Source organism: Cucumis sativus, chromosome 3 (assembly GCF_000004075.3).
Source record: "Cucumis sativus cultivar 9930 chromosome 3, Cucumber_9930_V3, whole genome shotgun sequence".
NCBI lineage: Eukaryota > Viridiplantae > Streptophyta > Magnoliopsida > Cucurbitales > Cucurbitaceae > Cucumis > Cucumis sativus.
The window spans coordinates 19,143,896-19,160,909 of record NC_026657.2 but is presented as its reverse complement, the minus strand read 5'-3'; the positions used below and the strand labels follow the sequence as shown (position 1 = coordinate 19,160,909).

The window sequence follows — 17,014 nt, the reverse complement described above, 5'->3', positions numbered from 1 at the left end:
TAATATCTACCTATCTATTTACATTTAATTATCTATTTACAAATGGAGTGGCCGGTGTTGGAGATCTTCGCAGGCGTCGAATAAGTGGGCGACGGAGGACGATGGAAATGGCAACAGAGGACGACGCAAACGCAGTTGACGACGAAAGGCGTGAAGAGAACGTGAAGAGACGACGCAAATGTGAAGGTGAAGAGAATGCGAAGGTTGGCGTGAAGGTGAAGCAAACGAAGCAGTCATACCGCGAACGCGAAGAATGCGTGAAGAGGTGGAGCCGTGGTGAAGAGAGCTAATAAGGGAAAGGTGTCGGGATGCTTTTTAATATTTTTTTTAAAGTTTTCTCTCATGCTAAAAATAAAAAAGGTGTATATATTTTTATACTTGAGTTTCAAACGAGTCAAATAAAAATGTTAACTATACTTGATGTTTTTTCCGTGTCAAGTAAATTTAACTATACTTGACGCGAAAGAAACGTCGAGTAAAAGCTAACATGAGATAGTTCGAAAAATTCGCGAAAACTTTGCTTTTTCCAAGTATACTTGACGTTTTTTCTTTAAACTGATCAATACTTGGCATTTTTTTTCTAATGAAAACGTCAAGTATGTAAAAGTTGTTAGTGTCAAGTAAAGTAGATTTTGTAGTAGTGAAACCAAATGTGAAAAATGAAAAATAGAATCTTATGTTTTTTTAGGGGAAAAACACACAACTTTGTTAGTTGCGTATAACAGCTGTAATTCGGCAAAATGTTATTTAAGGATAAGGCAAACTAGGATTCTCCAATTTCAAAGGATGCAACTCATATCAAAAAAAAATTTGTCAGCGCTTTTCTATGTTAAGAATTGATTCAACAACTTGAACACAAATATACGTAGGAAAGAACTCTCACCTTATCACAATGTATTCTATATAAATAAACACATCGATTGAGAAAAACAAATAAACCAAGGACACAAGTTGTGGCCGGATAAAGGATGTTTAAGCTTCAATGGCTTGTTGCAACTCTAGCTTGCTTGACTTTTTGCATAGGAGATAATGTTTCATATGATTCAAATGCGTTAATTATCAATGGAGAACGGCGCATTATCTTCTCAGGCTCAATTCATTATCCACGCAGCACTGAAGCAATGTGGCCTGATCTCATTCAAAAAGCTAAAGATGGTGGACTTGATGCAATTGAGACATACATTTTCTGGGATCGTCACGAGCCACAACGACGAAAATATGATTTCTCTGGACGTTTAGATTTTATTAAATTCTTCCAACTTATCCAAGACGCTGGACTTTATGTTGTCATGAGGATTGGTCCTTACGTGGTGAGTGCCGAGTAACTACGGAGGCTTTCCAGTGTGGTTGCACAATATGCCAGGAATCCAACTACGAACTAACAATCAAGTTTACAAGAATGAAATGCAAACTTTCACGACAAAGATAGTAAATATGTGTAAACAAGCCAATCTCTTTGCTTCACAAGGAGGGCCAATAATATTAGCTCAAATCGAGAATGAGTATGGAAATGTGATGACACCAGCTTATGGAGATGCAGGAAAAGCATACATCAATTGGTGTGCTCAAATGGCCGAATCTCTCAATATTGGCGTTCCATGGATCATGTGCCAACAAAGTGATGCCCCACAACCTATGATTAATACATGCAATGGATTCTATTGTGATAACTTTACTCCAAACAATCCTAAGAGCCCAAAAATGTTCACTGAAAATTGGGTGGGATGGTTCAAGAAATGGGGCGACAAAGACCCTTATAGAACTGCAGAAGATGTAGCATTTTCTGTGGCAAGATTTTTTCAATCTGGTGGTGTGTTCAACAATTATTACATGTATCATGGAGGCACCAACTTTGGAAGGACATCGGGAGGTCCATTCATCACTACATCTTACGACTACAACGCCCCACTTGATGAATATGGGAACTTGAATCAACCTAAATGGGGGCATCTCAAACAACTCCATGCATCAATCAAGTTAGGAGAGAAGATTCTCACTAACAGCACACGCTCAAACCAAAACTTTGGTAGCTCTGTAACTTTAACGAAATTTTTAACCCAACAACTGGGGAGAGGTTTTGCTTTTTAAGCAACACAGATGGAAAAAATGATGCCACCATAGATCTACAAGAAGATGGAAAATATTTTGTACCAGCTTGGTCTGTGAGCATTCTTGATGGTTGCAACAAGGAGGTTTACAACACTGCAAAAGTAAATTCTCAGACATCTATGTTTGTGAAGGAGCAAAATGAGAAGGAAAATGCACAACTGTCATGGGCTTGGGCTCCAGAACCTATGAAAGACACACTGCAAGGAAATGGTAAATTTGCGGCAAACCTTCTTTTGGAACAAAAAAGGGTCACAGTTGATTTTAGCGATTACTTCTGGTACATGACGAAGGTTGACACTAACGGAACATCTTCACTTCAAAATGTGACTCTCCAAGTAAATACAAAGGGTCATGTGCTTCATGCTTTCGTCAATAAAAGATACATTGGGTCGAAATGGGGGAGTAATGGCCAGAGTTTTGTGTTTGAGAAACCCATTCTACTAAAATCGGGAATCAACACAATAACTCTTTTGAGTGCCACAGTTGGGTTGAAGAATTATGACGCGTTTTATGATATGGTGCCAACAGGAATCGATGGAGGCCCGATCTATCTAATTGGAGATGGAAATGTGACAACTGATTTGTCATCAAATTTATGGTCTTATAAGGTTGGATTAAATGGAGAAATGAAGCAAATTTACAACCCGATGTTCTCACAAAGAACAAATTGGATTCCGCTAAATCAAAAATCTATTGGAAGGCGAATGACATGGTACAAGACTAGCTTTAAGACACCTGCTGGAATTGACCCAGTAGTCTTGGACATGCAAGGAATGGGAAAAGGCCAAGCATGGGTAAATGGGCAAAGCATAGGCCGATTTTGGCCATCTTTCATTGCTGGCAATGATAGTTGCAGCGCAACATGTGACTACAGAGGTGCATACAACCCTAGCAAATGTGTGGAAAATTGTGGAAATCCTTCTCAAAGATGGTATCATGTTCCAAGATCATTTCTTTCAAGCGACACAAACACATTGATTTTATTTGAAGAAATTGGTGGAAATCCACAACAAGTGTCAGTTCAAACAATCACAATAGGAACTATATGTGGAAATGCTAATGAAGGAAGCACCTTAGAGTTGTCTTGTCAGGGAGGACATGTCATCTCTGAAATCCAATTTGCTAGCTACGGAAATCCAGGGGGAAAATGTGGTTCGTTTAAGAAAGGTTCATGGGATGTGACAAACATTGCTCTTATTCTTGAAAAAGCTTGCATTGGCATGGAAAGTTGTTCAATCGATGTATCTGCAAAGTCATTTGGATTAGGCGATGCTACAAATTTATCTGCAAGATTGGCAGTTCAAGCACTATGTGCACAAAATTGATTAATGGTGTAATATACATACATGAATAAATATTAAATTTTTTTTTTAACGAACTATGTATCTTTATTTCTTTGTTTTTCACAGTATATGATTTCTTATTCACAAACGTATAAGAAACTATAAAAACACCGTCAATAGACCACAATCAATCTTTTTGAATCATGAGTTTTGCTTGATGTTATCATAGTAATTAATATAATATGATATAATATATGTGATCCGTAATCTTATTCTCAACAACCCTTTAATTAACATATAGTATCAACATGGTCATGATCTCCATTCTCCAATCCAAACTGATGCAATCTTTGCGAAAACAAATCAGAAACCTTAAACCATCATCGCCTGCGAGAATGCTCAAGACCTTTGGAATAGGACTGATAATCTGCTTCTTTGGCAGAACTCCCATGAGAGCATCAAATCCTTATGCAAGGAGATTTGTTCTATATCAACCAGAAGAACAAAAAAAGGGGTCATTGCTTTCAACTTTATTGCTGTTTTATTGTGGACAATTTGGCTAGAAAGAAATCAAATGTTACTTCCTATTATTCTGTTGATTATCTCTTTTTCCATTCCCTCTAGGTTGACTTGGATTTATTTATCTTCACTGTTTCAACCATCACACAGCACACACCGTGAAGTATAAATTAAAGAAGTATTTTAAATTGTGAAATAATATTTTCACTAAACAATTAGCATATGTAATTTCAACATGAATTTTAATTAATAATTAGTTTTAATGCTAACTAAGTGTAACCAAGATGATTAAAATCCACCATTTAAAAGAGGTTGTTAAATAAACATCTTGATGTCATCTTTGCGTTTGATGTAAACATAATATCTACCTATCTATTTACATTTAATTATCTATTTACAAATGGAGTGGCCGGTGTTGGAGATCTTCGCAGGCGTCGAATAAGTGGGCGACGAAGGAGATGCTGGCGACGGAGGACGATGGAAATGGCAACAGAGGACGACGCAAACGCAGTTGACGACGAAAGGCGTGAAGAGAACGTGACGAGCAAATGTGAAGGTGAAGAGAATGCGAAGGTTGGCGTGAAGGTGAAGCAAACGAAGCAGTCATACCGCGAACGCGAAGAATGCGTGAAGAGGTGGAGCCGTGGTGAAGAGAGCTAATAAGGGAAAGGTGTCGGGATGCTTTTTAATATTTTTTTTAAAGTTTTCTCTCATGCTAAAAATAAAAAAGGTGTATATATTTTTATACTTGAGTTTCAAACGAGTCAAATAAAAATGTTAACTATACTTGATGTTTTTTCCGTGTCAAGTAAATTTAACTATACTTGACGCGAAAGAAACGTCGAGTAAAAGCTAACATGAGATAGTTCGAAAAATTCGCGAAAACTTTGCTTTTTCCAAGTATACTTGACGTTTTTTCTTTAAACTGATCAATACTTGGCATTTTTTTTCTAATGAAAACGTCAAGTATGTAAAAGTTGTTAGTGTCAAGTAAAGTAGATTTTGTAGTAGTGAAACCAAATGTGAAAAATGAAAAATAGAATCTTATGTTTTTTTAGGGGAAAAACACACAACTTTGTTAGTTGCGTATAACAGCTGTAATTCGGCAAAATGTTATTTAAGGATAAGGCAAACTAGGATTCTCCAATTTCAAAGGATGCAACTCATATCAAAAAAAAATTTGTCAGCGCTTTTCTATGTTAAGAATTGATTCAACAACTTGAACACAAATATACGTAGGAAAGAACTCTCACCTTATCACAATGTATTCTATATAAATAAACACATCGATTGAGAAAAACAAATAAACCAAGGACACAAGTTGTGGCCGGATAAAGGATGTTTAAGCTTCAATGGCTTGTTGCAACTCTAGCTTGCTTGACTTTTTGCATAGGAGATAATGTTTCATATGATTCAAATGCGTTAATTATCAATGGAGAACGGCGCATTATCTTCTCAGGCTCAATTCATTATCCACGCAGCACTGAAGCAATGTGGCCTGATCTCATTCAAAAAGCTAAAGATGGTGGACTTGATGCAATTGAGACATACATTTTCTGGGATCGTCACGAGCCACAACGACGAAAATATGATTTCTCTGGACGTTTAGATTTTATTAAATTCTTCCAACTTATCCAAGACGCTGGACTTTATGTTGTCATGAGGATTGGTCCTTACGTGTGTGCCGAGTGGAACTACGGAGGCTTTCCAGTGTGGTTGCACAATATGCCAGGAATCCAACTACGAACTAACAATCAAGTTTACAAGAATGAAATGCAAACTTTCACGACAAAGATAGTAAATATGTGTAAACAAGCCAATCTCTTTGCTTCACAAGGAGGGCCAATAATATTAGCTCAAATCGAGAATGAGTATGGAAATGTGATGACACCAGCTTATGGAGATGCAGGAAAAGCATACATCAATTGGTGTGCTCAAATGGCCGAATCTCTCAATATTGGCGTTCCATGGATCATGTGCCAACAAAGTGATGCCCCACAACCTATGATTAATACATGCAATGGATTCTATTGTGATAACTTTACTCCAAACAATCCTAAGAGCCCAAAAATGTTCACTGAAAATTGGGTGGGATGGTTCAAGAAATGGGGCGACAAAGACCCTTATAGAACTGCAGAAGATGTAGCATTTTCTGTGGCAAGATTTTTTCAATCTGGTGGTGTGTTCAACAATTATTACATGTATCATGGAGGCACCAACTTTGGAAGGACATCGGGAGGTCCATTCATCACTACATCTTACGACTACAACGCCCCACTTGATGAATATGGGAACTTGAATCAACCTAAATGGGGGCATCTCAAACAACTCCATGCATCAATCAAGTTAGGAGAGAAGATTCTCACTAACAGCACACGCTCAAACCAAAACTTTGGTAGCTCTGTAACTTTAACGAAATTTTCTAACCCAACAACTGGGGAGAGGTTTTGCTTTTTAAGCAACACAGATGGAAAAAATGATGCCACCATAGATCTACAAGAAGATGGAAAATATTTTGTACCAGCTTGGTCTGTGAGCATTCTTGATGGTTGCAACAAGGAGGTTTACAACACTGCAAAAGTAAATTCTCAGACATCTATGTTTGTGAAGGAGCAAAATGAGAAGGAAAATGCACAACTGTCATGGGCTTGGGCTCCAGAACCTATGAAAGACACACTGCAAGGAAATGGTAAATTTGCGGCAAACCTTCTTTTGGAACAAAAAAGGGTCACAGTTGATTTTAGCGATTACTTCTGGTACATGACGAAGGTTGACACTAACGGAACATCTTCACTTCAAAATGTGACTCTCCAAGTAAATACAAAGGGTCATGTGCTTCATGCTTTCGTCAATAAAAGATACATTGGGTCGAAATGGGGGAGTAATGGCCAGAGTTTTGTGTTTGAGAAACCCATTCTACTAAAATCGGGAATCAACACAATAACTCTTTTGAGTGCCACAGTTGGGTTGAAGAATTATGACGCGTTTTATGATATGGTGCCAACAGGAATCGATGGAGGCCCGATCTATCTAATTGGAGATGGAAATGTGACAACTGATTTGTCATCAAATTTATGGTCTTATAAGGTTGGATTAAATGGAGAAATGAAGCAAATTTACAACCCGATGTTCTCACAAAGAACAAATTGGATTCCGCTAAATCAAAAATCTATTGGAAGGCGAATGACATGGTACAAGACTAGCTTTAAGACACCTGCTGGAATTGACCCAGTAGTCTTGGACATGCAAGGAATGGGAAAAGGCCAAGCATGGGTAAATGGGCAAAGCATAGGCCGATTTTGGCCATCTTTCATTGCTGGCAATGATAGTTGCAGCGCAACATGTGACTACAGAGGTGCATACAACCCTAGCAAATGTGTGGAAAATTGTGGAAATCCTTCTCAAAGATGGTATCATGTTCCAAGATCATTTCTTTCAAGCGACACAAACACATTGATTTTATTTGAAGAAATTGGTGGAAATCCACAACAAGTGTCAGTTCAAACAATCACAATAGGAACTATATGTGGAAATGCTAATGAAGGAAGCACCTTAGAGTTGTCTTGTCAGGGAGGACATGTCATCTCTGAAATCCAATTTGCTAGCTACGGAAATCCAGGGGGAAAATGTGGTTCGTTTAAGAAAGGTTCATGGGATGTGACAAACATTGCTCTTATTCTTGAAAAAGCTTGCATTGGCATGGAAAGTTGTTCAATCGATGTATCTGCAAAGTCATTTGGATTAGGCGATGCTACAAATTTATCTGCAAGATTGGCAGTTCAAGCACTATGTGCACAAAATTGATTAATGGTGTAATATACATACATGAATAAATATTAAATTTTTTTTTAACGAACTATGTATCTTTATTTCTTTGTTTTTCACAGTATATGATTTCTTATTCACAAACGTATAAGAAACTATAAAAACACCGTCAATAGACCACAATCAATCTTTTTGAATCATGAGTTTTGCTTGATGTTATCATAGTAATTAATATAATATGATATAATATATGTGATCCGTAATCTTATTCTCAACAACCCTTTAATTAACATATAGTATCAACATGGTCATGATCTCCATTCTCCAATCCAAACTGATGCAATCTTTGCGAAAACAAATCAGAAACCTTAAACCACATGTTCATCGCCTGCGAGAATGCTCAAGACCTTTGGAATAGGACTGATAATCTGCTTCTTTGGCAGAACTCCCATGAGAGCATCAAATCCTTATGCAAGGAGATTTGTTCTATATCAACCAGAAGAACAAAAAAAGGGGTCATTGCTTTCAACTTTATTGCTGTTTTATTGTGGACAATTTGGCTAGAAAGAAATCAAATGTTACTTCCTATTATTCTGTTGATTATCTCTTTTTCCATTCCCTCTAGGTTGACTTGGATTTATTTATCTTCACTGTTTCAACCATCACACAGCACACACCGTGAAGTATAAATTAAAGAAGTATTTTAAATTGTGAAATAATATTTTCACTAAACAATTAGCATATGTAATTTCAACATGAATTTTAATTAATAATTAGTTTTAATGCTAACTAAGTGTAACCAAGATGATTAAAATCCACCATTTAAAAGAGGTTGTTAAATAAACATCTTGATGTCATCTTTGCGTTTGATGTAAACATAATATCTACCTATCTATTTACATTTAATTATCTATTTACAAATGGAGTGGCCGGTGTTGGAGATCTTCGCAGGCGTCGAATAAGTGGGCGACGAAGGAGATGCTGGCGACGGAGGACGATGGAAATGGCAACAGAGGACGACGCAAACGCAGTTGACGACGAAAGGCGTGAAGAGAACGTGAAGAGACGACGCAAATGTGAAGGTGAAGAGAATGCGAAGGTTGGCGTGAAGGTGAAGCAAACGAAGCAGTCATACCGCGAACGCGAAGAATGCGTGAAGAGGTGGAGCCGTGGTGAAGAGAGCTAATAAGGGAAAGGTGTCGGGATGCTTTTTAATATTTTTTTTAAAGTTTTCTCTCATGCTAAAAATAAAAAAGGTGTATATATTTTTATACTTGAGTTTCAAACGAGTCAAATAAAAATGTTAACTATACTTGATGTTTTTTCCGTGTCAAGTAAATTTAACTATACTTGACGCGAAAGAAACGTCGAGTAAAAGCTAACATGAGATAGTTCGAAAAATTCGCGAAAACTTTGCTTTTTCCAAGTATACTTGACGTTTTTTCTTTAAACTGATCAATACTTGGCATTTTTTTTTCTAATGAAAACGTCAAGTATGTAAAAGTTGTTAGTGTCAAGTAAAGTAGATTTTGTAGTAGTGAAACCAAATGTGAAAAATGAAAAATAGAATCTTATGTTTTTTTAGGGGAAAAACACACAACTTTGTTAGTTGCGTATAACAGCTGTAATTCGGCAAAATGTTATTTAAGGATAAGGCAAACTAGGATTCTCCAATTTCAAAGGATGCAACTCATATCAAAAAAAAATTTGTCAGCGTTTTCTATGTTCTTGATTCATTTAAGAATTGATTCAACAACTTGAACACAAATATACGTAGGAAAGAACTCTCACCTTATCACAATGTATTCTATATAAATAAACACATCGATTGAGAAAAACAAATAAACCAAGGACACAAGTTGTGGCCGGATAAAGGATGTTTAAGCTTCAATGGCTTGTTGCAACTCTAGCTTGCTTGACTTTTTGCATAGGAGATAATGTTTCATATGATTCAAATGCGTTAATTATCAATGGAGAACGGCGCATTATCTTCTCAGGCTCAATTCATTATCCACGCAGCACTGAAGCAATGTGGCCTGATCTCATTCAAAAAGCTAAAGATGGTGGACTTGATGCAATTGAGACATACATTTTCTGGGATCGTCACGAGCCACAACGACGAAAATATGATTTCTCTGGACGTTTAGATTTTATTAAATTCTTCCAACTTATCCAAGACGCTGGACTTTATGTTGTCATGAGGATTGGTCCTTACGTGTGTGCCGAGTGGAACTACGGAGGCTTTCCAGTGTGGTTGCACAATATGCCAGGAATCCAACTACGAACTAACAATCAAGTTTACAAGAATGAAATGCAAACTTTCACGACAAAGATAGTAAATATGTGTAAACAAGCCAATCTCTTTGCTTCACAAGGAGGGCCAATAATATTAGCTCAAATCGAGAATGAGTATGGAAATGTGATGACACCAGCTTATGGAGATGCAGGAAAAGCATACATCAATTGGTGTGCTCAAATGGCCGAATCTCTCAATATTGGCGTTCCATGGATCATGTGCCAACAAAGTGATGCCCACAACCTATGATTAATACATGCAATGGATTCTATTGTGATAACTTTACTCCAAACAATCCTAAGAGCCCAAAAATGTTCACTGAAAATTGGGTGGGATGGTTCAAGAAATGGGGCGACAAAGACCCTTATAGAACTGCAGAAGATGTAGCATTTTCTGTGGCAAGATTTTTTCAATCTGGTGGTGTGTTCAACAATTATTACATGTATCATGGAGGCACCAACTTTGGAAGGACATCGGGAGGTCCATTCATCACTACATCTTACGACTACAACGCCCCACTTGATGAATATGGGAACTTGAATCAACCTAAATGGGGGCATCTCAAACAACTCCATGCATCAATCAAGTTAGGAGAGAAGATTCTCACTAACAGCACACGCTCAAACCAAAACTTTGGTAGCTCTGTAACTTTAACGAAATTTTCTAACCCAACAACTGGGGAGAGGTTTTGCTTTTTAAGCAACACAGATGGAAAAAATGATGCCACCATAGATCTACAAGAAGATGGAAAATATTTTGTACCAGCTTGGTCTGTGAGCATTCTTGATGGTTGCAACAAGGAGGTTTACAACACTGCAAAAGTAAATTCTCAGACATCTATGTTTGTGAAGGAGCAAAATGAGAAGGAAAATGCACAACTGTCATGGGCTTGGGCTCCAGAACCTATGAAAGACACACTGCAAGGAAATGGTAAATTTGCGGCAAACCTTCTTTTGGAACAAAAAAGGGTCACAGTTGATTTTAGCGATTACTTCTGGTACATGACGAAGGTTGACACTAACGGAACATCTTCACTTCAAAATGTGACTCTCCAAGTAAATACAAAGGGTCATGTGCTTCATGCTTTCGTCAATAAAAGATACATTGGGTCGAAATGGGGGAGTAATGGCCAGAGTTTTGTGTTTGAGAAACCCATTCTACTAAAATCGGGAATCAACACAATAACTCTTTTGAGTGCCACAGTTGGGTTGAAGAATTATGACGCGTTTTATGATATGGTGCCAACAGGAATCGATGGAGGCCCGATCTATCTAATTGGAGATGGAAATGTGACAACTGATTTGTCATCAAATTTATGGTCTTATAAGGTTGGATTAAATGGAGAAATGAAGCAAATTTACAACCCGATGTTCTCACAAAGAACAAATTGGATTCCGCTAAATCAAAAATCTATTGGAAGGCGAATGACATGGTACAAGACTAGCTTTAAGACACCTGCTGGAATTGACCCAGTAGTCTTGGACATGCAAGGAATGGGAAAAGGCCAAGCATGGGTAAATGGGCAAAGCATAGGCCGATTTTGGCCATCTTTCATTGCTGGCAATGATAGTTGCAGCGCAACATGTGACTACAGAGGTGCATACAACCCTAGCAAATGTGTGGAAAATTGTGGAAATCCTTCTCAAAGATGGTATCATGTTCCAAGATCATTTCTTTCAAGCGACACAAACACATTGATTTTATTTGAAGAAATTGGTGGAAATCCACAACAAGTGTCAGTTCAAACAATCACAATAGGAACTATATGTGGAAATGCTAATGAAGGAAGCACCTTAGAGTTGTCTTGTCAGGGAGGACATGTCATCTCTGAAATCCAATTTGCTAGCTACGGAAATCCAGGGGGAAAATGTGGTTCGTTTAAGAAAGGTTCATGGGATGTGACAAACATTGCTCTTATTCTTGAAAAAGCTTGCATTGGCATGGAAAGTTGTTCAATCGATGTATCTGCAAAGTCATTTGGATTAGGCGATGCTACAAATTTATCTGCAAGATTGGCAGTTCAAGCACTATGTGCACAAAATTGATTAATGGTGTAATATACATACATGAATAAATATTAAATTTTTTTTTAACGAACTATGTATCTTTATTTCTTTGTTTTTCACAGTATATGATTTCTTATTCACAAACGTATAAGAAACTATAAAAACACCGTCAATAGACCACAATCAATCTTTTTGAATCATGAGTTTTGCTTGATGTTATCATAGTAATTAATATATATATGATATAATATATGTGATCCGTAATCTTATTCTCAACAACCCTTTAATTAACATATAGTATCAACATGGTCATGATCTCCATTCTCCAATCCAAACTGATGCAATCTTTGCGAAAACAAATCAGAAACCTTAAACCACATGTTCATCGCCTGCGAGAATGCTCAAGACCTTTGGAATAGGACTGATAATCTGCTTCTTTGGCAGAACTCCCATGAGAGCATCAAATCCTTATGCAAGGAGATTTGTTCTATATCAACCAGAAGAAAAAAAAAGGGGTCATTGCTTTCAACTTTATTGCTGTTTTATTGTGGACAATTTGGCTAGAAAGAAATCAAATGTTACTTCCTATTATTCTGTTGATTATCTCTTTTTCCATTCCCTCTAGGTTGACTTGGATTTATTTATCTTCACTGTTTCAACCATCACACAGCACACACCGTGAAGTATAAATTAAAGAAGTATTTTAAATTGTGAAATAATATTTTCACTAAACAATTAGCATATGTAATTTCAACATGAATTTTAATTAATAATTAGTTTTAATGCTAACTAAGTGTAACCAAGATGATTAAAATCCACCATTTAAAAGAGGTTGTTAAATAAACATCTTGATGTCATCTTTGCGTTTGATGTAAACATAATATCTACCTATCTATTTACATTTAATTATCTATTTACAAATGGAGTGGCCGGTGTTGGAGATCTTCGCAGGCGTCGAATAAGTGGGCGACGAAGGAGATGCTGGCGACGGAGGACGATGGAAATGGCAACAGAGGACGACGCAAACGCAGTTGACGACGAAAAGAGAACGTGAAGAGACGACGCAAATGTGAAGGTGAAGAGAATGTGAAGGTTGGCGTGAAGGTGAAGCAAACGAAGCAGTCATACCGCGAACGCGAAGAATGCGTGAAGAGGTGGAGCCGTGGTGAAGAGAGCTAATAAGGGAAAGGTGTCGGGATGCTTTTTAATATTTTTTTTAAAGTTTTCTCTCATGCTAAAAATAAAAAAGGTGTATATATTTTTATACTTGAGTTTCAAACGAGTCAAATAAAAATGTTAACTATACTTGATGTTTTTTCCGTGTCAAGTAAATTTAACTATACTTGACGCGAAAGAAACGTCGAGTAAAAGCTAACATGAGATAGTTCGAAAAATTCGCGAAAACTTTGCTTTTTCCAAGTATACTTGACGTTTTTTCTTTAAACTGATCAATACTTGGCATTTTTTTTCTAATGAAAACGTCAAGTATGTAAAAGTTGTTAGTGTCAAGTAAAGTAGATTTTGTAGTAGTGAAACCAAATGTGAAAAATGAAAAATAGAATCTTATGTTTTTTTAGGGGAAAAACACACAACTTTGTTAGTTGCGTATAACAGCTGTAATTCGGCAAAATGTTATTTAAGGATAAGGCAAACTAGGATTCTCCAATTTCAAAGGATGCAACTCATATCAAAAAAAAATTTGTCAGCGCTTTTCTATGTTAAGAATTGATTCAACAACTTGAACACAAATATACGTAGGAAAGAACTCTCACCTTATCACAATGTATTCTATATAAATAAACACATCGATTGAGAAAAACAAATAAACCAAGGACACAAGTTGTGGCCGGATAAAGGATGTTTAAGCTTCAATGGCTTGTTGCAACTCTAGCTTGCTTGACTTTTTGCATAGGAGATAATGTTTCATATGATTCAAATGCGTTAATTATCAATGGAGAACGGCGCATTATCTTCTCAGGCTCAATTCATTATCCACGCAGCACTGAAGCAATGTGGCCTGATCTCATTCAAAAAGCTAAAGATGGTGGACTTGATGCAATTGAGACATACATTTTCTGGGATCGTCACGAGCCACAACGACGAAAATATGATTTCTCTGGACGTTTAGATTTTATTAAATTCTTCCAACTTATCCAAGACGCTGGACTTTATGTTGTCATGAGGATTGGTCCTTACGTGTGTGCCGAGTGGAACTACGGAGGCTTTCCAGTGTGGTTGCACAATATGCCAGGAATCCAACTACGAACTAACAATCAAGTTTACAAGAATGAAATGCAAACTTTCACGACAAAGATAGTAAATATGTGTAAACAAGCCAATCTCTTTGCTTCACAAGGAGGGCCAATAATATTAGCTCAAATCGAGAATGAGTATGGAAATGTGATGACACCAGCTTATGGAGATGCAGGAAAAGCATACATCAATTGGTGTGCTCAAATGGCCGAATCTCTCAATATTGGCGTTCCATGGATCATGTGCCAACAAAGTGATGCCCCACAACCTATGATTAATACATGCAATGGATTCTATTGTGATAACTTTACTCCAAACAATCCTAAGAGCCCAAAAATGTTCACTGAAAATTGGGTGGGATGGTTCAAGAAATGGGGCGACAAAGACCCTTATAGAACTGCAGAAGATGTAGCATTTTCTGTGGCAAGATTTTTTCAATCTGGTGGTGTGTTCAACAATTATTACATGTATCATGGAGGCACCAACTTTGGAAGGACATCGGGAGGTCCATTCATCACTACATCTTACGACTACAACGCCCCACTTGATGAATATGGGAACTTGAATCAACCTAAATGGGGGCATCTCAAACAACTCCATGCATCAATCAAGTTAGGAGAGAAGATTCTCACTAACAGCACACGCTCAAACCAAAACTTTGGTAGCTCTGTAACTTTAACGAAATTTTCTAACCCAACAACTGGGGAGAGGTTTTGCTTTTTAAGCAACACAGATGGAAAAAATGATGCCACCATAGATCTACAAGAAGATGGAAAATATTTTGTACCAGCTTGGTCTGTGAGCATTCTTGATGGTTGCAACAAGGAGGTTTACAACACTGCAAAAGTAAATTCTCAGACATCTATGTTTGTGTGAAGGAGCAAAATGAGAAGGAAAATGCACAACTGTCATGGGCTTGGGCTCCAGAACCTATGAAAGACACACTGCAAGGAAATGGTAAATTTGCGGCAAACCTTCTTTTGGAACAAAAAAGGGTCACAGTTGATTTTAGCGATTACTTCTGGTACATGACGAAGGTTGACACTAACGGAACATCTTCACTTCAAAATGTGACTCTCCAAGTAAATACAAAGGGTCATGTGCTTCATGCTTTCGTCAATAAAAGATACATTGGGTCGAAATGGGGGAGTAATGGCCAGAGTTTTGTGTTTGAGAAACCCATTCTACTAAAATCGGGAATCAACACAATAACTCTTTTGAGTGCCACAGTTGGGTTGAAGAATTATGACGCGTTTTATGATATGGTGCCAACAGGAATCGATGGAGGCCCGATCTATCTAATTGGAGATGGAAATGTGACAACTGATTTGTCATCAAATTTATGGTCTTATAAGGTTGGATTAAATGGAGAAATGAAGCAAATTTACAACCCGATGTTCTCACAAAGAACAAATTGGATTCCGCTAAATCAAAAATCTATTGGAAGGCGAATGACATGGTACAAGACTAGCTTTAAGACACCTGCTGGAATTGACCCAGTAGTCTTGGACATGCAAGGAATGGGAAAAGGCCAAGCATGGGTAAATGGGCAAAGCATAGGCCGATTTTGGCCATCTTTCATTGCTGGCAATGATAGTTGCAGCGCAACATGTGACTACAGAGGTGCATACAACCCTAGCAAATGTGTGGAAAATTGTGGAAATCCTTCTCAAAGATGGTATCATGTTCCAAGATCATTTCTTTCAAGCGACACAAACACATTGATTTTATTTGAAGAAATTGGTGGAAATCCACAACAAGTGTCAGTTCAAACAATCACAATAGGAACTATATGTGGAAATGCTAATGAAGGAAGCACCTTAGAGTTGTCTTGTCAGGGAGGACATGTCATCTCTGAAATCCAATTTGCTAGCTACGGAAATCCAGGGGGAAAATGTGGTTCGTTTAAGAAAGGTTCATGGGATGTGACAAACATTGCTCTTATTCTTGAAAAAGCTTGCATTGGCATGGAAAGTTGTTCAATCGATGTATCTGCAAAGTCATTTGGATTAGGCGATGCTACAAATTTATCTGCAAGATTGGCAGTTCAAGCACTATGTGCACAAAATTGATTAATGGTGTAATATACATACATGAATAAATATTAAATTTTTTTTTTAACGAACTATGTATCTTTATTTCTTTGTTTTTCACAGTATATGATTTCTTATTCACAAACGTATAAGAAACTATAAAAACACCGTCAATAGACCACAATCAATCTTTTTGAATCATGAGTTTTGCTTGATGTTATCATAGTAATTAATATAATATGATATAATATATGTGATCCGTAATCTTATTCTCAACAACCCTTTAATTAACATATAGTATCAACATGGTCATGATCTCCATTCTCCAATCCAAACTGATGCAATCTTTGCGAAAACAAATCAGAAACCTTAAACCACATGTTCATCGCCTGCGAGAATGCTCAAGACCTTTGGAATAGGACTGATAATCTGCTTCTTTGGCAGAACTCCCATGAGAGCATCAAATCCTTATGCAAGGAGATTTGTTCTATATCAACCAGAAGAACAAAAAAAGGGGTCATTGCTTTCAACTTTATTGCTGTTTTATTGTGGACAATTTGGCTAGAAAGAAATCAAATGTTACTTCCTATTATTCTGTTGATTATCTCTTTTTCCATTCCCTCTAGGTTGACTTGGATTTATTTATCTTCACTGTTTCAACCATCACACAGCACACACCGTGAAGTATAAATTAAAGAAGTATTTTAAATTGTGAAATAATATTTTCACTAAACAATTAGCATATGTAAT

General features: G+C 37.1%; 1 protein-coding gene and 3 pseudogenes across 1 annotated transcript; all 4 read left to right on the top strand.

The window, feature by feature from the left end:
• The first annotated feature begins 65 nt into the window (after positions 1–65).
• Positions 66–3,763, top strand: LOC116402598 (annotated as a pseudogene).
• A 704-nt stretch (positions 3,764–4,467) lies between these two features.
• Positions 4,468–7,721, top strand: LOC116402601 (beta-galactosidase 15-like). Its single transcript, XM_031882106.1, has one exon. The coding sequence runs from the start codon at positions 5,250–5,252 to the stop codon at positions 7,713–7,715; it is 2,466 nt and encodes an 821-aa protein (XP_031737966.1). The 5' UTR covers positions 4,468–5,249; the 3' UTR covers positions 7,716–7,721.
• Positions 7,722–9,439: 1,718 nt separating this feature from the next.
• LOC116402619 lies at positions 9,440–12,023 on the top strand (annotated as a pseudogene).
• A 1,029-nt stretch (positions 12,024–13,052) lies between these two features.
• On the top strand, positions 13,053–16,633 carry LOC116402605 (annotated as a pseudogene).
• Positions 16,634–17,014: the final 381 nt, after the last annotated feature.